The sequence below is a fragment of the Mobula hypostoma genome, chromosome 8, assembly GCF_963921235.1.
Source record: "Mobula hypostoma chromosome 8, sMobHyp1.1, whole genome shotgun sequence".
NCBI classification, from domain to species: domain Eukaryota; kingdom Metazoa; phylum Chordata; class Chondrichthyes; order Myliobatiformes; family Myliobatidae; genus Mobula; species Mobula hypostoma.
Window position 1 is genome coordinate 10,656,973 of NC_086104.1, and position 21,939 is coordinate 10,678,911.

At 43.8% G+C, this 21,939-nt stretch overlaps 1 protein-coding gene across 2 annotated transcripts in view; it reads right to left on the reverse strand.

Annotated features, from left to right (window-relative positions):
• Positions 1–5,084: 5,084 nt before the first annotated feature.
• vta1 (vesicle (multivesicular body) trafficking 1) overlaps positions 5,085–21,939 on the reverse strand; it is a 348,619-nt gene continuing 331,764 nt past the window's right edge. For both annotated transcript variants that reach the window (XM_063055463.1, XM_063055462.1), the window contains one exon: positions 5,085–6,733. In XM_063055463.1, coding sequence (XP_062911533.1) covers positions 6,588–6,733 — 146 coding nt within the window. In that variant the 3' untranslated portion in view covers positions 5,085–6,587. The remainder of the gene's footprint in view (positions 6,734–21,939) is intronic.

Here is a 21,939-nt window from a genome sequence, read left to right on the forward strand (position 1 = left end):
TGACTGTTTACTATGTCCCTCATAATTATATAAACCTGTCAGGTTTCCCTTCGGCCTCTGATCCAAAAAAAAACTATCTAAGTTTCTCCAGCCTCTCATTGTAGAACATGCCCTGTAACACAGGCAGCACCCCGACAAGCCTCTTCTGCACCCTCTTCAAAAAGCTCCATATCCTTCCTATGCTCCAGATGTTGCCTCCCCAGAGGTTTGTACAGTTGCAACATGACATGACTTGCTGACTCTTAGAGTGTAGAACATTGCACAGTACAGGAACTTTGTCCCACATTATTTGCTGACCTTTTAACCTACTCAAAGATCAATCTAACCTTTCTCTCTTATATTGCCCTTCACACATCTAAGAATCTCTTAAATGTCCCTGAAGTATCTGCCACTACCACCACTCCTAGCAGTGCATTCCACACACTCACCATTCTTTATACAAAACTCTTACCCCTGACATCCCCTCTATACTTTCCTCCAAAAACAGATTTATGCCTCCTTGTGTTTGCCATTTACGCCCTTGGAAAAATTCCCTGCTATCCACTCTGTCTATTCTTCCTATCACCTTGTACGCCTCTATCAAGTCACTTCTCACTCTCCTCTTCAGAGAAAAGCCCTAGCTCGCTTGTCTTATCCTCATGTCAAGCTCTCTAATTCAGGCAGCATCGTGGTAAATCTCCTCTTAACCCTCTCTAAAGCTTCCATAACCTTCCTATAATGAGGAGACCAGAACTGAACACAGTACTCCAAGTATGGTCTAACCAGAGTTTTATAGAGTTGCTCATTACCTCATGGCTCTTGAGCTCAGTCTCCTGACTAACCAAGGCCAACACACCATACACCCTTTTAATTACCCTAGCAACTTAGGGAATCTATGGACCTCAAGATCCCTCTGATTCTCCACAGTGTTAAAAATCTGCCATTAAATGTTCAAAGCTTCATTTTAATGTCAAAGTATGCATGTACAATGCAACTCTGGTATTAGCGAGAAACAAACTGATGTTTGGATGATTTAAGTGGCAAGCCATATTAAAAGATTAAGGCGTCAAGGATGAGGGTGGAGGATGAACTGGTGGGCTCCTGGACAGGCTTCACTCTCCTAAGAACTGAATGGACTCTACCCTACTTACAAAAAGCAATGTGGCGTACAGGATCACATGTGGACACTTCAACAAGAATTACATCAACCAGACAGGACATGAACCCTCATCTCATTTACGGGAACACAAACTGGTGGTACGGAGACATGATCTACTGTCCCTGATCTCGCAACATGCTGACCGAGAAGGACATCACTTTAACTGGGACACTGCAGAGGTTCTGGTGCAGGAAAACATGAAGCAGGCGTGAGAATTTTTAGAAGCGTGGTTCTCTTCTGATAACTCCATAAACAAACATGGTGAAATAGACACCATCTACGAGCCCCTTAGAGCCAAATCAATGTGGGCCAATAGAATTCAAAGTTCAACCGAAGGGGTAGTCAATCAGAGGGAAGAAACCAGAGGCCTATATAAACCTGAGCATCCCCAGGGAGAAACACCAACAAATGCATGCTGAGGATATCACCTTGACTGGTGATGAAACGTCTGCAAGCTAATTGCCAAGCTCGGTGAACATCGCAACACCAGGCAGACTCTAATCTATTTACTTGTATCTTACATTGTGCTACCTATTACCAGCCTTTAATAATTGGTCATCAAAATGTTGGAGGGTCTCATGATCTAGGGCAGTTTAAGAGATACAAGAACCCCGTCACCTCTTTCAGCAGACTGATTTACTTGAAATCTGACCCAGTAAGAGGCATGATATCAAATTCAGCTCAGTGCACTCGAAGCTACGCACAGCTGTGTTACAGCGAGCACTGAAAGCAAAAAGAGAAGGGACGGTTACAAAATAACTTTGACTAAAGTGCATAAGTGTAACATGATTGTGGTATGCATGTTCTTTTCAAATGTTTTGAAGCTCAGTTGACGAAGTATCTACTTTATCTTTGTTATTATGCTGTGATCGCATGCAACAGTTGTGCTAAAACTCACTTTAGCTGTGCGTCATTGCAGGATAATGCCACCCCTCTCTTTGTTGTGCTGCCTGAACTCTCAATATGGAGAGGAGATGTATTAAGTGTAAACTGAGCCTTGATATGGACACGACTGACGGGTTTGTGTGTACAATGCCCTTATAGAAAGTTGCCAGTCTCTGCGGAGGATCAGGTCATGTATTTTTTCAATGTTTTAGGCTGTGACTGTTTCACAAACAATTGCAGGAATCATCGTCTCACTTTCTGCACATTTTAACCTTTGAAGACCTGACTCGCTTTTATTTCATTTCATGGGAACCGGCAGCGGAGGCGAGGGTGGTATTGACTGCTCATTCATAATGGCCTGTTCGGTCGGTAGCGTAGCAGTTTGGCGAAGCGCTATTACAGCGCCAGCAACCCACGTTCAATCAATTCCTGCGGCTGTCTGTAAGGAGTTTGTATGTTCTCCCCATGACTGCGTGGGTTTCCTCCAGGTGCTCCAGTACCCTCCCACGGTCCAAAGACGTACGGTTAATAGATCATTGTAAATTGTCCTGTGATTAGGCTTGTGTTAAATCATTGGGTTGTTGGGTGACACAGCTTGGTGGGCTGGAAGGCCCTAATTCCACATGGTATCGCCGAATAAATAAATAAATAAATACATGAATACTTCCTCAGATATGTTGGTTGTTAAAAAAAATGATGCATTTCACTGCATGTTTCGATGTATACTTGATAAACCGACTTGAATCTTGTTTCTGTGTATTATGACTCTCTGTCTCTGTCTGTTGCTATAAAAGCAGGCCATCGACAGGGTAACCTGCTGTCGTGACTCACCTCCTGAAACAGATGCTGTTTGGGCAGGTTTGATGAATTGCCTTTCTGATCTTGTGTAAGAATTTGGCACCAGCATGTATCAATACAAAAAGGCTGCATCTTTCACAATTTAGCACTGGTCCAATTTAGAAAAGGAAAACTCTAAAATTATTCTCAGGGGCACGGGGCTCTTTGAACTTTTTACTTCTAACACTAAGCCAGGGAAGACACAGTGGTTGCATCGTGGCCTGGAACGGAAATTCCAACACATTACAAAAGGTTGTGCACCCAGCCAGTTCCAATGTGGGTACATCAACGATCGAGAGGTGATGTCTCAGGAAGGTGATATCCATCATCTGGGACTCTGACCATCTACACCATGCTGTCTTCTCCATGCTGCCATCAGGCAGGAGTTTCAGATATGAGGAACCACACTTCAAGGTTCAACAGCTTTTTTCCTACTGCCATCAGGTTCTTGAACCAATGTGTAAAACCTTAACACTACCTCAGACTGTACTTCCCTCCAACTTGCACTAACTTTGTTTAATTTAGTTTTGTTTATTGCATCATGTAAGTTATGTTAGATTACATTTATGTAATTTATGTTAGGCCATTTTAACATCTATATTTGGCAAGGTGCTTGAGTCAACAGTAAAGACGAAAGAGTGAATCATTTAGGGAAGATGAATATAATCAGAACTAGTCTATAGTTCTATGTTCGCTAAATTTGCTTGAATTCTTTAAGTTTGTGAAAAGGCAGCATCCATCATTAAGGGCCCCCATCACACAAGATATACCCTCTTCCCATTACTACCATCAGAGAGGAGGTACAGAAACCTGAAGACACACACTGAACATTTCCAGGAACAGCCTCTTCCCTTTAGCCATCAGATTTCTGAACACAGAATGAACACTGTCTATTTTTTCTCCCTTTTTACACTACTTACCTAATTTAATTTTTAAAACATATTTCTTGTTGCAATTTATAGTTTTTGTATGTATTGTTCCGTACTACTGTCACAAAACAACAATTTTCACAACATATGTCAGTGATATTAAACCTGATTTTGATTCAGATTCTAAAATCTCCTGTACTATTTGCCTCTTCCACCATCCCTGGCAGCAGGGTCCAGGCACCCATCACTCTGTGTTTAAAAAAAAAATTGCCCTGCACATCTCCTCTGTACTTTTCCATTCTCACCTTTAATACATGCCCCTAGTACTAGACATTTCAGGTTTAATATCACTGGCATAGGTTGTGAAATTTGTTATCCAAAACAGCGTAACAGAGAGATGAAGGCAGAATGGGATTGAGAGGGAAAATATGAGATGGAATGAGGTTCCTTTGGTAGCAGAATCAGAAGTTTCTCTGTAGCAGTTACATTTTATTCTGCATTGTTATTGTTTTACTTTGTTCTACCTCAATGCTCTGTGTAATGATTTGATCTGCATGAACAGCACGTAAGACAAGCTTTTCACTGTATCTTGGTAAAATGAACCTCACTACTCACTACCTCACTACTTTTTCTCTCTTTTTGCATTACTTTTTAAATTTAATATACTGTATATATAGTTACTGTATTTTTAATTTTAATTATGTATTGTAATGGACCGCCACATAACAAATTTCACAACATATGCTCGTGATATTAAACCTGATTCTGACATATGACAATAATAAACAAATTGCTCTAAGTTATAGGAATAGTCTCACAATGTCCAGATGAAGGGTCTCGACCTGAAACACTGACTGTTCATTTCCCTTTACAAATGCTGCCCGACCCATTGAGTTCCTCCATCATTTTGCCTTTTGCTCCTGATTCCAGCATCTACAGCTTGAAAGAGTGGATGTGGAGGGGATATTTCCAATGCTGGCAGAGTCTTGGACCAGAGGGCACTGCCTCTGAATAGAAGGACTTCCATTTAGAATGGAGATGAGGAGGAATTCAGTATCACAGGCAGCTGTGGAAGCCAATTCGTCGGGTATATTTGAAGCAGAGGTTGATAGGCTCTTGATTAGTAAAGGCATCAAATGTGACAGGGAGAAGGCAGGAGAATGGGGTTGAGAAGGAAAATAAATCAACCATAACCGAATGGCAGAGCCTACTCCATGGGCTGAATGGCCTAGCTCCGCTCCTGTATCTGACAGTTTCTTGTATCTATTGGCGCTGATTAAAAATGCTCCCCCTCACCAACTGGTGAATCTATCAGCTCAATGTTGACTTCATCTGAGTTCCCCAATGCAAGTGAGCACAGGACAATGACGGATCATAGACACATATTTTATTTCTGTTATAGATTGATCAGTACAAGTAACCAAAAGTGCCATGTGGGAGTACTTCACATCAATTGCAAATCAGGCCTAGGGGATCTTGTTGACCATGGGGGAGGGGAGGATGGATTCATTAACAATAAAATTTAGTTCTCTAGTGACCTTCCAAAATAATAAACAATGCTTTAATCAGTACTGTTATGTTATACAAGGCCAATTAAGAATTATTATGCTGTGTTAAAGTTGCTGCACTTGATGTTTCAGTGGGTTTATGAAAATTTGTAAATAACTAAAGAGCAGTAATTTTAGATGTTTGATTTAGCCACACATGCACACACATCCAGTGCAATACACATCATCTCATCCCCGAGAAGAAACAGACAAACACGGTATTTATCACGACATTATGTCAACAATACTCATTCATGCATACTGAACACGTCTTCTGGGAACTGGTTATATTACGAGTGAAGCTGGATTATTCCTCTGAATGGATATTTTAGATTGGAAGTTCAATGCCATTTTGGGAGACATTGGGCACATCAAACTTGTGATTCCAGGTAGTTTGGTTGCAAGCTGGAAAACTGTCTTTGTGGCCATTGCATTCCATTTTTGGCCCCTTGCAACCAGGTGGCCAGACCCACTCAGCAATGTGGGCACTTTGTACGGCTTATGGAGGTGGTCATTTGGTGTGCTTGTATCTGTGGAAGACAAAAGTCCTCTTCAGCCTGATGAGTGGGAATCTGAGCATGCTTGCTAAGGGGTGGATAGGCTTGATTTCCATGCTGCTGTACAAGAATATTGAGTCTGCCACACATCTGACTTTCTGGGTACAGGGGTATTGAGTTTGCTGCTCGTCTGATTATCTGGGTACAAGGATATGGAGACTGTCAATATCTGACTACTGGGGTCTAAGGATATGGAACACACACAAAATGTTGGAGGAACTCAGCAAGCCATGCAGCATCAACGGAAAAGAGGAAAAGGTTTACTCTTCTCTATAGATGCTGCCTGACCTGCTGAGTTCCTCCAGCATTTTGTGTGCGTTGCTTAGACTTCGAGCATCTGCAGATTTTCTCATGTTTGTCCAAGGATATGGAGACTGTCGCACATGGTCTTATCTCACTACCTGGATGCCACTTAGTGGAACACACTTGCTAAAATATCCATTTACAGGGCAATTACCTCACTGATAAAGCAGAAGAATTGAAGAACTCAATGCAGGCTCCATTAGCATTATTACTAAGTGTGCTCTTTCCTTTCAGACAATATTAAAACCAAGCTTGTAATAGTCACACCCAGTGCCCAAAGCCCTTTCCTTCGAGATCAGAAACACCAACATAGTTCTTTAGATCAGAGTGAGAGGGGAGTTGCTGAAGAAGTTACAACAGGCTCCTTTGTTATGGAACACAGACCGGAGTCAGGCACTGGTCAGCTACTCGGGTGGACATGGTTACAGGTAGGCGCTGCAATGCAGAGGACTCATTCTCTCCCTGTGGTAAGCAACTTGAGGGCCTTCTGAAGATTCTGCACGGCCGTCCCTACGTCTTCATACTGCAGGGCACTGCCGGCATACTTGCAGTACTTCTGAGCTCTGGCGTAGTCTTCTGGGGTCAGGCGTACCTCCCCTGCGGGCAAAACAGATAATTCCAGTCAGTAGGTCAAGAGATTTCTAATTATCATTAATACTGTCAACATATATATGGGAACACAACTGATCACGATGGGTATTGGTATTGGTTTATTATTGTCTCATATACTTGGATACAGTGAAAAGCTTGTCTTACATATTCTATGCAAATCACATCAAATTATACAGTGCATTGAGCAAGAATAAGGTCAAACAATAACAATGCAGAATAAAGTATAAAAGCTACCAAAAAAGTGCATGATCATAAAGAGATCAATTATGAGGCCAAGAGTCTATCCTATCACTCAAGAGGTCCATTCAAAGTCTGATAACAGCGAGGTAGAAGCTGTCCTTCAGCCTGGTGGTATGTGCTTTCAGGTTTTTGTATCTTCTGTCCGATGGGAGAGGTGAGAAGAGAGAATGTGCAGGGTGGGTAGGGTCTTTGATTCTGCTGACTGCTTTACTGAGGCAGCGAGAAATGTAGACAGAGTCCATGGAGGGCAGGCTGGTTGCTTGAGATGCTGTCTAGAAACGAAAGCAGAAGTACTGGAAATACGCAGCAGGTGCAGCATCTATGAAGTTCAAGCGCCAATGAGTTTAGCTCAAGCATTCTTCTCACACTGAGTTATTTGTTAAGGATGAGGTGATGGAGTACTTGGTGACACAGGACAAGATAGTACAAAGTCAGCACGATTTCCTTCAGGGAAAATCCTACCTGATGAACCTGTTGTAATTCTTTGAGGAGATTACAAGTAGGATAGATAAAGGGGATGCAGTGGTTGTTGTATATCTGGACTTTCAGAAGGCCTTTGACAAGGTGCCACACATAAGGCTGCTTACCAAGTTAAGAACCCATGATGTTACAGGCATGGTTAGTGCATTGGCTGATTGGTAGGAGGCAGCAAGTGGGAATAAAAGGATCCTTTTCTGGTTGGCTGCCAGTGACTAGTGGTGCCCTGCAGGGGTTGGTGTTTGGACCACTTCTTGTTACGCTGTGTATAAATGGTTTAGATGATGGAATAGATGGCTTTGTTGCCAAGTTTGCAGATGATACAAAGATTGGTGGAGGGGCAGGTAGTGTTGAGAAAACAGGTAGGATGCAGAAGGACTTAGATTAGGAGAACGGGCAAGAAAGTGGCAAATGAAATACAATGTTGAAAAATGCATGGTCATGCACTCTGGTAGAAGAAATAAATGTGCGGACTATTTTCTAAATGGGGAGAAAATCCAGAAACCTGAGATGCAGAGGGACTTGGGAGTCTTTATGCAGAACACCCTGAGGTTAACTTGCAGGTTGACTTGGTGAGGAAGGCAAACACCATGTTAGCATTCATTTCAAGAGGTTTAGAATACAAGAGCAAAGATGTGATGCTGAGGCTTTATAAGGCACTGGTGAGGCCTCACCTTGAGTATTGTGAACAGTTTTGGGTCCCTCATCTTAGAAAATATGTGCTGGCATTGGAGAGGGTCCAGAGGAGGTTCACAAAAATGATTCCATTAATGAAAGGGTTATCATACGAGGAATGTTTGATGGCTCTGGGTCTATACTCACTGGAATTCAGAAGGATGAGGGGGGATCTCATTGAAACCTTTCGAATGTTGAAAGGCCTAGACAGAGTAGATGCGTAAAGGATATTTTCCAGGGTGGGAGAGTCTAGGACAAGAGGGCACAGCCTCAGGATAGTGGGGTGCTCTTTCAAAACAGAGATTCGCAGAAATTTCTTTAGCCAAAGGGTGGTGAATTTGTCGAATTTGTTGCCACACGCAGCTGTGGAGGCCAGGTCATTGGGTGTATTTAAGGCAGAGATTGATAGGTTCTTGTTTAGACATAGCATCAAAGGTTACAGAGAGAAGGCTGGGAACTGGAGTTGAGGAGATAAAAAAAGGATCAGCCATGATTGAACGGCGGAGCAGACTTGATGGGCCATGGCCTAATTCTGCTCCTATATCTTATGGTCTAAAATCATGGAGCGCAACATGTCACTAAAGATTCATTTTCTATGTTCCCGTTTAGACTTCTTCCCTGTAAATCTTGGCACTGTCAGTGGCGAGCACGGTGAAAGGTCTCAGCAGGACAATGTGTTCATGGTGAAACAGTATCAGCGCAAATGGAATCCACCAATGCAGGTTGCTTATTGTTGGACACTTCAGCGAGAAGCCTCAGACACTGAGTACAAACGTAAATCATCAACAAAACATTTTTAGCTCGGTTGTTTCTCCAAATTCCAATGTGATACAAGTAGTCTGAAATTGTATTTGTGTTCAGCTTCAAGCCGTTTATCATGAACAAAAAAAAAATTCTGAGGAAGCAAACGTTAACCCTAGTGTTCAACTCTCAACTTTTGTTACGTTTTGGTTATTTTCACATTGCTGTTTATAGAAGCTTATAAACAGGCTGTAAAACACATTGAAATGTCTTGAAATGGGTAGCTCAGTTGGAAAGTTATTGAAAGCGGTAATCAACACAAAAGTTAAACCAAAGAATAGTTTTGATAAGGCACCTGGGGAATCGGGACGGCAGTTTTATGCCCCTTAGCTAAGAGAGGATGTTGCCGGCTGGTGGCGTATTGGCATCAGCACAGGACTTTGGAGTGAAGGCTCCCGAGTTCAAACCAGCCAGCTCCCCAGGCATACTTTCCATCCATGCTGGAGTGTCAATCTAGTAACTCGACCTCGTAAAGAAGAAATTGCCTGCTACAGAAACATCAACAGCATAAAAGTTGATGGCCTATGCTCTCTCGAGGGTTTAAAAGGCAATTTCCTTTTTTTTTTAAAGAAAGGATGTGCTGGCATTGGAGAGGGTTCAGAGGAGGTTGCAAGGTAGATCCTGGGAAATGAAGGGTTAACATATGAGGTGGGTGGCGGGGTGGAGATAAGTTTCTACCAAAGTGGGTATGATGCGTTCCTTCCCTCTGCTAGCTTGTAGGTCACCCTTGGGTAAGGTGTAGCACCTGCTTAGCGGCCTGGATCAGGTCACGTAAAGCCATGGGAGCAGGTGGATGGTTGTATGAGCAGCTGGTGTATATCACAAGTCCTGGTTATGTGACCACTGATGCCAGGCAGATAATCCTTGAAGAGTATTGATAATGGCTGGGTTCCCCCATCTTGTAAAGACACTGCCCAGAAGAAGGCAATAGCAAACTACTTCTGTAGAAAAATTTTCCAAGAACAATTATGGTCATAGAAAGATCATGATCGCCCACATCATACAACGTGGCACATCATGATGATGAACATATGAGGAGAATTTGATGGCCCTGGGCCTGTTCTCCCTTGAGTTTAAAAGAATGGAGGGGGGAATCTCATTAAAGCCTATTGATTATTGAAAGGCTTAGATTGAGTGGATCTGGAGAGGATGTTTCCTATCAAGGGGAGTCTAGGACCAGAGAGCACAGTCTCAGAATACAAAAAAGCAATGAATAGGGATTTCTTAAGCATCAGGGTGGTGAATTTCTGGAATTCATTGCCACAGACAGCTGTGGAGGTCATGTCATTGGGTATATTTGAAGTGGAGGTTGACAGGTTCTTAATGACACTGGGCATCAAAGGTTATGGGGAGAAAGCAGGAAAATGGGGTTAAGAGGGATAATAAATCAGCCATGGTGGAATGTTGATACAGACTCGATGGGCCAAATAGCCAAATTCTGCACCTATTCCTTGTGGTTTTATGGAAAGGGACTTGGTAATGTGGCTGAGGAACAAAAAGTTGTGACAGACACAACCCCACCCAACACTTCCTTTTAATCTTGCTATTGCAGCTGGTCATTTCTTTACCTTGTCATCACTTCTTTACTGGATGACAATGAGTGTTGTACTGTAACTTCATTCACCAGAATGCCTCAGAGCAATTACATTTCATTAACTCAACACACCTTGTATTTCATGCATTAACTTTGATGAGACGTTACAAAAGACACAGGTAGATTTACACCTGAAGTTATCATTACAAAATCACTTTGGTTTCAATACTTATACCAGATTACTAAAGAACTTGTTACACGGGTGCTCCTAAGGTTATTGAACTCAACATTCCACCATGGCTGATTTATTATCCCTCTCAACCCCATTTTCCTGTTTTCACTCCATAACCTTTGAGTCGGCTTTGGCTGTGGTTGTGAAACTATTAGTAACTTGCTACTTCTAGTCACAGAGCAACACAGCACAGAAATAGGACCTCAGCCCATCTACTCTGTGCCAAAATACTAGTTCCATTGACCAGGACCTGGACTAGAGCCCTCCCGTTCATGTACTTATCCAACTTCTCTTCAATGTTGAAACTGAACCCGCATCCAACACTTCCACTGGCAGCTCAATCCACACTCGCACCATCCTCTGAGCTTTCATCCACCTTGTAACTAATTTTTCCACCTTGTAACTAATTTTCAGAATTATCAAGCTAAGTCACAGAACAACACACTCAAACTGCAGGTGGAACTCAGCAGGTCAGGTAGTATCTATGGACAGCAGCAAATAGTTAATGTTTCAGGCCAAGGCCCTTCACCAGTTCTGCTGAAGGGGTTTGATCCAAAATGTTGACTGTATTCCCCTCTGTAGATGCTGCCTGACTTGCTGAGTTCCTCCAGCATTTTGTGTGTGTTGCTCTAGATTTCCAGTATCTGCAGAATCTCCTGTGTTTGTGATATGTCACAGAAACTTGGCACCGAGTTCATGCAGGCTTCCAACAGAAAAATCCAGTCAGTAGTGTTCCCCTGCAACCCCAAAAATTATTTTCTTTCCAGGGCATTTCCAATTCCTTTCAGAAAACAGCAATCTGCTAAGGAACTCAGAAGGTCCAGTGGCATCTGTGGGAGGAAAACAATTGGATATGCCCTGGAGAGAAAATAATTTTCTAGTCAGGTCAAAACTCTCCATCTATCTCACTGAGTTCCTCCAGCAGATAACTTGTTGCTGCATATTCCAGCATCTTCTTGTATCTTCTGTCTCCTTTTAGAAAGCCCCGAATGGCTCAACTTCTACTAACCCCACCAGCAGTGAGACTCAGATGATCACCAAAGATTTTGCTCATATTCCCCATATCTTGCCCTGGACATTGAACCATCTGCTGCTGAACAAAAATTATTCTATTTATCCTTCCTAAAGAGTATCAAGTTTATTATCACTATGATACATCACAAAAATTGTTGTTTTGTGACACCAATACAGTGCAGTACATAAAATATACTATAAATTACAGTAAGACATATATATTAAAAATATTAAATGTAGTGCAAAAAAAAGAGTAGAAAGCAGGTAATGTTCATGGGTTTATGGACCAATCAGAAATCTGATGGCAGAGGGGAAAGAGTTGTTCCTGAAACATTGAATGTGTGTCTTCAGGCTCCTATACCTTCTCCTTGATGGTAGCAATGAGAAGAGGACCTTGATGATGGAATGGTGGAGGTCCTCAAGGATGGATGCTGCCTTTTGATGCATCACCATTTGAAAGTGTCCTGGATGCTGGGGTGGCTGGTGTCCATGATGGAACTGGAAGAGTTTGCAACTTTCTGCAGCTTTCTCTGAACCTGGCCCCTCCGTACCAGATGGTGATGCAACCAGTTAGAATGCTCTCCACAGTATACCTGTAGAAATTTATGAGTGCCTTGCATGACATATCAATTCTCCTTAAACTCCTAATGAAAGAGCCACTGTCGTGTCTTCTTCCTAATTGAATCAATATGTTGAGTCCAGGATAGACCTTCAGAGATGTTGACACCCAGGAACTTGGAATTGCTCACCCTTTCCATTTCTGATTCCTCGATGAGGATTGGTGTGTGTTCCCTTGACTTACCCTTCCTAAAGAGCACAATCACTTACTTCCCTGGTCTGACTGACAGCACTCAACCAGCTGATCTACCTCACTTCTGTCAACAACAGTTTTGTCGTTGGCAAATGTAGAGATGATGTTTGAGCTATGCCTAGCCACACTGTAAACTTAAATTCACCGGACCAAATAACCACAGCACAAAAAGATTGTTACTTATATTTTCACCAGTTTATTTCTTCGAGCTCAGCCGGTGAGGGAACTTGGTCCCAACATCAGGGGGAGAAGCGTTCTCATCCCTCTGGCGGTTCAAACAAGTTCACTGCTCGACCTTCAGAATTGTTACAATTTATAAGGCCACCGATACAAAAGAACAATCACTTCGATAGACATTCGAGCTGCTCAAACAGAGCAAATCTTAATAACTTAGATGAGAGACTCCACCAAATTTAAACTTTAATTAAGAAAGGAATGTCCTGTCTTATCTCCATCAGCAACCGCCTTTTGTCGAAACCAAAAGGTGTGAAAAATCAGGAGACATCTTTTGATGGATCTGTGTGAGCTTTTACCCTTATCTCGCTCCAAAGAAGCAGCTGTGAGATATCATCTTAAACATGCTGTAGCCATTCACAAACCAGAATACACAGACACAGTCAGTACTCAACCTTAACCCATTATTTACAGGAATCTGAGAATCCCCTAATTCCCTTAAAACTTTATCAACACGATCGTGGTCGTAGAGAGAAGAGCAGTGAGTTCAGCACACATCCTTGAGATGCACTCATATTGAATGTCAGTGAGGAGATGGTATTTCTCATCCAGACAGACTGTGGTCTCCCAGTGAGGAAGTCAAAGAACCAGATGCAGAGGGAGGTACAGAGGCCCAGGACTGATGGCATGATTGTATTGAATGCTAAGTTGTAGTCAATAAACAGCAGCCTAATGTAGGTATTTCTACATTAAAGGTGAGCCAGGGCTGAGTGGAGAGCTTGTAAGATTGCATTCACTGTAAACCTATTGTAATGATTGGAAAATTAGGCAGAAGTTGATTCTAGCCATGAACAACCTCTCAAAGCATTTCATCACAGTAAATATGAGTGCCATTTGACAGTAGCCGTTTTGAGGCAGCTTATCCTGCTCTTCTTGGACACTGGTATGATTGTCAACCTCTTGAAGCAGGTGGGAGCTTCTGAGTGCAACAGTGAGAGATTGAAGATGTCTTTGAATACTCCCGACAGTTATGACAAGGGGATGGGAACCAGTACGATAGAGGTCAGGATAAGCCAGCAGGCAAGGACTAAATTGTACCACAGAGGCAAAATTCAAAAGGGTAAAGAATGTAGGACTGAAGGTGCTGTATTTAAATGCGTGTACCATTCAGAATAAGGTGGACAAACTCATGGCACAATTAGAAATTGGTCGGTATGAGGTTGTGGGCATCACTGAGTTGTGGCTGAAGGAAATTGGGAGTTTAACATCAAAGGATGTACTTTGTATCGAAAGGACATGCAGGAAGGTAGAGGTGGTGATGTGGCTCTGTTAGTAAGAGATGGAATTACACCTTTAGAAAGAGGTGACAAAGGGTTAGAGAATGTTGAATCTTTGTGGGTGGAGTTGACAAATTGCAAGGGTTAAAAACCATTATGGAAATCATATACGAGGAAATCTGCAGATGCTGGAGTTTCAAGCAACACACACAAAAAAAATGCTGGTGAACGCAACAGGCCAAGCAGCATCTATAGGAAGAGGTACAGTCGACGTTTCGGGCCGAGTCCCTTCGTCAGGACTAACTGAAAGAAGAGATAGTAAGAGATTTGAAAGTGGGAGGGGGAGGGAGACATCCGAAATGAAATCATATATAGGCTTCTAAATAGTAGTAAAGATTTGGGATTAAGATTGCAAAGGGAGCTGGAAAAGGCATGTAATAAGGGTTATGACACAATTGTAATGGGGGACTTCAGTATGCAAGGGGATTGGAAAATCACATTGGTGTCAGATCGCAAGAGAGGGAATTTGACACCACTCAACCAGCTGCTACCATTCTCATGCCATTGTAATTTCCTTTATTCCACTGAAATACCGATACATTGGATTTTAGTTTCTCCTTCAAAGTGAACTTGATCATATCGTGATCACTGTTCCCTAAGGGTTCCTTAACCTTAAACTCTCTTACCACCTCTGGATCATTGCACAACACCCAATCCAGCACAGCTGATCCCGTAGTGGGCTCAACAACAAACTGCTCTAAAAAGCCATCGTTTAGACATTCTACAAATTCTTTCGAGGTCCAGTACAGGCCTGGTTTCTCCAATTCACTTTCATGCTAAAATCCCCAACGATTATCATGACACTGCCCTTCTGACACGCCTTTTCTATCTCCTGCTGTAATTTGTAATCCACATCCTGGTTGCCGTTCGGAGGTCTGTATACAACTGCCATTAGGGTCCTTTTACCCTTGCCATTTCTTAACTCAACCCATACAGACTCTACACCTTCTGATCCTGTGTCATCCCTTTCTAATGATTTAGTACTATTTCTTACACACAAGGCCACACCAACTCCTCTGCCTACTAACCTAACTTTCCGATACACCGTATATCCTTGGACATTCAACTCCCAAAGGCAGCCATCCTTTAACCAAATTTCAGAGATGGTTAGAACGTCATACGTGTGAAAAGGCCACCCCCAGATTGGATGAACAAGACCTTATATTCTGTCTGGGTAGCCTCCAACCTGATAGCATGAACATCGATTTGTCGAACTTCTGGTAATGCCCCACCTCCCATCTCTCCTTCAGCATTCCCCATCCCCTTCTCCCTCTCTCACCTTATCTCCTTGCCGGACCATCGCCTCCTTCTGTTGCTCCCCCTTTTCTTTCTCCCTCGGCCTTCTGTCCTCTTTTATGAGACTCCCCTTTCTCTAGCACTGTATCTTCACCATTCAACTTCCCAGGTCTTCATTCCTCCCACTTCAGCTTGTGTTTCACCTACCAACTTGTAATTTCCCCTTCCACCTTTTTTTCTCCAGTCCTGCCAAAGGGTCTTGGCCCAAAGCGTCCACTATACTCTTTTCCAAAGATGCTGCCTGGCCTGCTGAGTTCCTCCAGCATTTTGTGTGTGTTGCATAATTAGTTCAGCTCAGTTTTCATTATCTGCAGGCTGCCCTAATTCAAGATTCCCCAAAATAAGAACAACAAAAGGAGCACCAGAAACCCAAAACACATCATAACATGAACTACAGAATCCAATGCACAACTTGCGTCATTCATGTTTAAATTCAAGTATAATTGTCATTCAACAATACAGATGTACAGTATACTGCTAAATGAAAGTGATCGTCCAGGGCCAAGGAGTGAAATGCAGTACATATGGTCACATACAGCTACGATAGCACTTCAGTCACATAATAATATTAGCACATCCCTGAGAGTCATGGCCTGAAGATCGATGGTGCACTGGATGTTGTTCTGGAGAACAAGCACACCGCAGTTCCTCACATCCCCCAAGCAAATCAGTTTGTCTTCCAGTGAGCGAACACCAGAGAGCAGCATCAACAGGAGAGCTGGCCTACCCCCCACAACCCAGCACGGATTTCAGCATGCCCACTGCACCTCTGTTCTCTACTGTGCTGCTCCTGGGTGGACGTAACAGGCGATGAAGCGGCAAGAGGAACTGGCCTGTGTAACAACCGAGGCCACGCAGCCGCCCACCCACCATCGGTCTCACCAATGAACCAGACGCAGTATTTTGTATTACGAATGTCCAACAGGGTCTTGCAACTGCAAGAAAAATGTTTAAGGCAAACATCTGCACCTTTTGTTAGACCTGGAGAAACTGTTGTGAATAAGCACGTCGCCATCTTACCGGATTGTACCAAAGCAAGGATTTCACGAAGTAGGGGAAATAACATAGGTCCTGAAACCTGCTTTGTCATTCGGTGGGGCTGAGGCTTATAAGGTTGTTGGTTGCAACTCAGTTTCCAGCCTACTTCCTGGAACTCATGATTTCCTTATTGTTAATCAGTTTCTAAGCATTACCCTGGTGTTTCTAAAGACTAACACGCACACCCATGTTCCTCTATGTTTGCAGGCGTACTTTAGAATACTCACTGTTCTACACGGAAAACATGCAAACACCTTGATGAAATTGTAGCCTGAAGCACATTCCGCAATATCTTCTTTAAACTTCAAAGTAAATTTATTATTTAAGTATCTATACGTCATCATTTCTGAGCATGAGGTTCATTTTCTTGCAGACATCCACAGTAAAACAAAGAACCACAATAAAATCAATTAAAAAAACTACTGTAGATACTGACAAACAAGCAAAGTGCAAAAAAAGAGAAACTGTGCACATACAAAACAAATAAATAATTCTGAGAAAATGATTTACAGATTGCTTGAAAGTGGGTCTGCAGGCTATGGAATCAGTTCAGAGATGAGATGACTGAAGTTATCCACACTGGTTCAGGAGTCTGATGGTTGAAGAGTAATAACTGTTCTTGAACTAGGTGGTATTGGAACCAAGGCTGCTGTACCTCTTGCCTGATGGCGGTAGAAAGAAGACAGCATGGCCTGGATGGCCTCTTGGTTGCGCCACAGATTCCAACTTTGCAACTGACCACACACCTTGATTGGATTCAGTCATAGGCATGTATTTTTCCACATAAAGAGTATGCAAAACTCTTGATAGTCATCGAGATATACAGCACAGAAAAGAGACATTTAGCCCAATTCGGTTATAGCAACCATGTCAGGAGCAAACAACCAAAGTGCAAAAGAAGCCAAACTGTGAAAATAGGAAAAAAAAACATCAAGAAGGAACTACAGGAGACTTAGGTCCAGCACAACCAGGTTCAGGAACCTTCAATCCTTACCTTTCAACCATCATGCTCCTGAACCTGCATGGGTAACTACACTTACCAAAACTCTCAACTGATTCCGCAATATGCAGACTCACTTTCAAAGACTCTACAACTCATGGTCTTAGTATTGCTTATTTTTTATTTGCACAGTTTGTCTTCTTATGCACATTGATTGTTTATGTTGTGACAAAAGTACACATAGACTAAGATATTGACTGTCCTGTGCTATCACCAGTGGGATCAACAGTTGATCTGCCACCTGTCTTCAGGAGAGAGAGATAAGTAAAGACAATGGAGCAGCATTTGGAAATGTTAATGAAGAGATGGGAGAGCTTAACGGAAGGAGACAGCGGTCTGGGAATTGTCAAGACCGGCTCCTCTTTGAACCCTGAACTGTTTGAAGTGATGGACAGGCAATACCCCAGCAGGGGGATAAAAAGGGACAGGTTCGCTAAGGCAGGACACACATGACACCCCGAGGTAACGAGACCCTGGAAGCGGTGTGTCTCCCACAAGTCGGTGGGAGTTTTTGGAGGGCTGGTCGCGGGACCAAGCCATAGACGCACAGGGTGGAAAGGAACGATCGGCGGGAACCTGGTGTGTGTCCGCCCTTGCCTGGGTGCCAGGTTCACTGTAGCGGAACGGAGGGGTCACAGTCGGTGACCTCAGAAGACATTACAAAGGGCTCGCCCGAAAGCTGACTGCGAGGAATATCGAAGGTCTGTGTGGAAGCCGTTTTTGAATATTCATTTGCTTTCTCTCCCTCTCTCCCACGGCAGTGATTACTGTGAACTGAACTGAACTCAATTGAACTGAACTTTGCGTCACTTTGAAACTGGTCATTTACCCCTAGACGACGATAGAGCTTGATTGATCCTATTATCCTAGTTTCTGTGTACATGTGTGTTTATCATTGCTGAACTGTTGTATTCATTATCCTTTTGATTAGAGTACTGTGTTGCTTATTTCTTTAATAAAACTTTCTTAGTTCCAGTAATCCAGACTCCAACTGAGTGATCCATTTCTGCTGGTTTGGCAACCCAGTTACGGGGTACGTAACATAAGTGGGGTTCTCGTCAGCGATTTTGAACGCTAAATTTGGGACGGAGTAAATTGATTGGGTTAAAATTCCCGAAAGAAAGACAAGACAAACAGCAGAAATGGAGATTGAGGAATTTCTAAAAGCGCCGACCTTGGAGGCATTAGAGGATGCCAGGAAAGCGGAATTGGCAGCTGTGGCCAAACGGTTGAATCTTGTTAAGGGGAAGTCGACAATGAGGAGAGAGAAGATACACAGAGCTATCGTAGAGCACTATGTATCTAAAAATGTGTTTCCCCAAGGGGAGCTGGAGGTGGTGTCTATTGAAAAACCTGCTGGAGACGCGGTATAGGTGCAGCTTGAAAAACTGAGAATCGAGCACGAGTTCCGGGTACGGCAGTTAGAACACGAAGAGAAGTAGTTAGAAAGGCAGGAGAAAGAGAAACAGTTAGAAAGGCAGGGAGAGAGAGAGAGTTAGAAAGGCAGGAGAGAGAGAGAGAGTTAGAAAGGCAGGAGAGGGAGAGAGAGAGAGACGGTTACAACTGCAAGAGAGAGAGAGGCAGTTGGAGCGAGAGGAGAAACAGAGGTAAAGGGAATTTGAGCTGGAGAAGTTAAAGATAAGGGCAGAGCAGGGGCCCGTGCCGAACCAAGGTGGAGGGTTCCGGGCGACCCAGGAGGTTAGGCTGGTTCCCCCATTTGACGGTACCGATGTGGATCGGTACTTTCTCCATTTCGAAAAAGTTGCTACAAGTCAGGACTGGCCGAGGGATAAGTGGGCTGTTTTGCTTTAGAGTGTACTGAAAGGGAAAGCCCAAGAAGCTTACTCAGCTTTGTCCGTGGAAGATGCCCAGAGGTATGAGGTGGTGAAAGAGGCCATCCTCAGGATTTATGAGTTGGTCCCGGAGGCATACCGGCAGAGGTTTCGGAATGCGAGGAAGCAGTGGGACCGCCCGTATTTAGAGTTTGCCCGTGAGATGCAGACATATTGTGAGCGTTGGTGCGCCTCGAAGGGGGTAGAGGGGGATTATGACAGACTGCTACAGCTGATCCTGATTGAGCAGTTTAAAGGTTGTGTCCCTGAGGGTATGAGACCCTACCTAGATGAGAAAGAGGCAGCCACGTTAGCCGCAACTGCTAAGTTAGCGGATGAGTATGTGTTGACGCATAAAATGAAGTTTGCCCCGAGTAAAGGCTACCAGAAGGGTAGTCAGGACGGCAGGGAGAGTCTGCCAGAAAAGTCAGAAAATAAGCCGGGGACTACTGAGAAGGATAAGGTAGACCGGGAGCAGTCTGGTAGGAAGTCTCCTGGGGTCGTCTGTTATAATTGCGGGAAAGTCGGACACTTTGCGTCCAGGTGCTTTGCCCCAAAGAAGGAGACGGGAAAAGGAAAAACGGCGATTTTGACTGGCTGTATCGAGCTGGTAAATGAACCGCTAGGAGAGGACAGGTCTGCCAAAGTTCAGGAAAGGCGCGAGAGGTTTATCTCGGCCGGATTGGTGTCAGTGAAGGAGGGGTTAAACCCAGTTCCAGTGCGGATCTGGAGAGACACGGGAGCGTGTCAGTCATTGATATTGAAGAGTGTATTAGAGTTTAGCTCAGAGACCCAGACTGGGGAGGTCAAGGTAAAAGGTATTGGGGAAGGGACAGAGGCAGTCCCTTTCCACCAGATACACCTACAAAGCAACTTGGTCTCTGGACTAGTCATGATCGGGGTGAGGCCCGAATTACCGATGAAAGGCGTGGAAGTCTTGCTCAGTAATGACCTCGCCGGGGGAATTGTGTTCTCGACAGTGAGCTTGACAGGTCAGCCTGCCAGCATTGAGGCCCCGCCCATGGACTCACAGGTTCATCCCGGGACTGCCGAAGTAAATTTAGCTGAGATGTTTCTACCAGCCTTGTACCAGGAGGGGGTAGAAAGTGAAAAGAAGGAACGTAATGAAACAGGAGTAAGTGGGAAAATTAAGGTAGATTAATCATTAGAAAAGAAGGACTTTATACAGGCACAGGAGCGAGACGAGGAAACAGCTCGCTGTGGTGAAACAGAGTTAGGAAGAGAGCCAGTAGGCTATGGTGTGAAGGGGGAGGTGCTAGGGAAGGAAGGGAGACCAAGTACCACAGATGAGGAATGGGGGATGGTGCCAAAAATCTCTGGGGATGAGATTTTTAACCTGGCGCACAAGGTACTCCTCGGTGGACATTTTGAGGTGCTGAAGGAAACAGTCAGCGGAACCATGAAAGAGGTTTACTGGCTGCACAGGAGGAAGGTTATTGATTATGGCAGACGCGAACTGAGACAGTCACAGGCTTTTGATATGCTAACAAACCTAGTTGGTGTTAGTGCGGAAACCAATGAAGCTAGGGTCCCCCGATAAGAGAAAAAAACCATTTTGAAAAGATGAGTATGGTATCGACCAGATGGGAGAAGGCTATTGTTTTGGCCAGCTCTGCTGATAAGGTCTCTCCCTTATTCCCAGAACAAAGCGACTCTTTAGGAGAAGTAATTAAACGGCTCGCACACGTGTGTTTGATTGTCCCGAGGCGATGCAAAGAACTGGGACGTTGGGTGGTGTCTGTCACGGTAGGTCATCCTAGTGAGCAACACCCCTATAGAATGAGTAATTCAGTGACGAAAGAGCTGACAAACACAGAGGTGTGTATTGGCGATGTAATACGGCTGTCTGAAGCCAGCTTGATAGTGAACCTTGAAAAAAATGAGTTCGGCCACACGAAGGTCACTTACCTGGGAATTGTGGTGACACAGGGGCAGCTGGCAGCGATGCAAGCTAAAGTGTGGGCTATCTCTGACATCCCAACCCTGACAGACAAGAGGGCCCTCAGAAGGCTCTTGGAGATGGTGGGGTACCGTAGCAAATTTTGCAATAACTCTGCGGTTACTACCCCTCCCCCTCCTACTAAGCCCTTGCGAGAGAAAACTAAGTCGGAATGGGACGACCCTTGTTATTGTGGTCCGGGACGAAACCCAATGAGAGGTTACATTGATCGCAATTCATCAGTGTTTCTGGCCACTATGAAGTTTGCTAAATTGGACCCTGGTTTAAGGGATTATTAATAACACATATAAAAGGAACAGAAAATGTGATTGCTGACTGTCTGTCAGGTGTTGACAACTTAAAATTCGCTGTATTAGCCAAATAGCTGATGAAGATGTATATTTGTTTTTATCAAATAATGTATTCATGTTGGTAATTTTTACCCCAGTAAAAATCCTTAAAGGTGAGGGGTGTGACGAAAGTACACATAGACTAAGATATTGACTGTCCTGTGCTATCACCAGTGGGATCAACAGTTTATCTGCCACCTGTCTTCAGGAGAGAGAGATAAGTAAAGACAATGGAGCAGCATTTGGAAATGTTAATGAAGAGACGGGAGAGCTTAACGGAAGGAGACAGCGGTCTGGGAATTGTCAAGACCGGCTCCTCTTTGAACCCTGAACTGTTTGAAGTGATGGACAGGCAATACCCCAGCAGGGGGATAAAAAGGGACAGGTTCGCTAAGGCAGGACACACACGACACCCCGAGG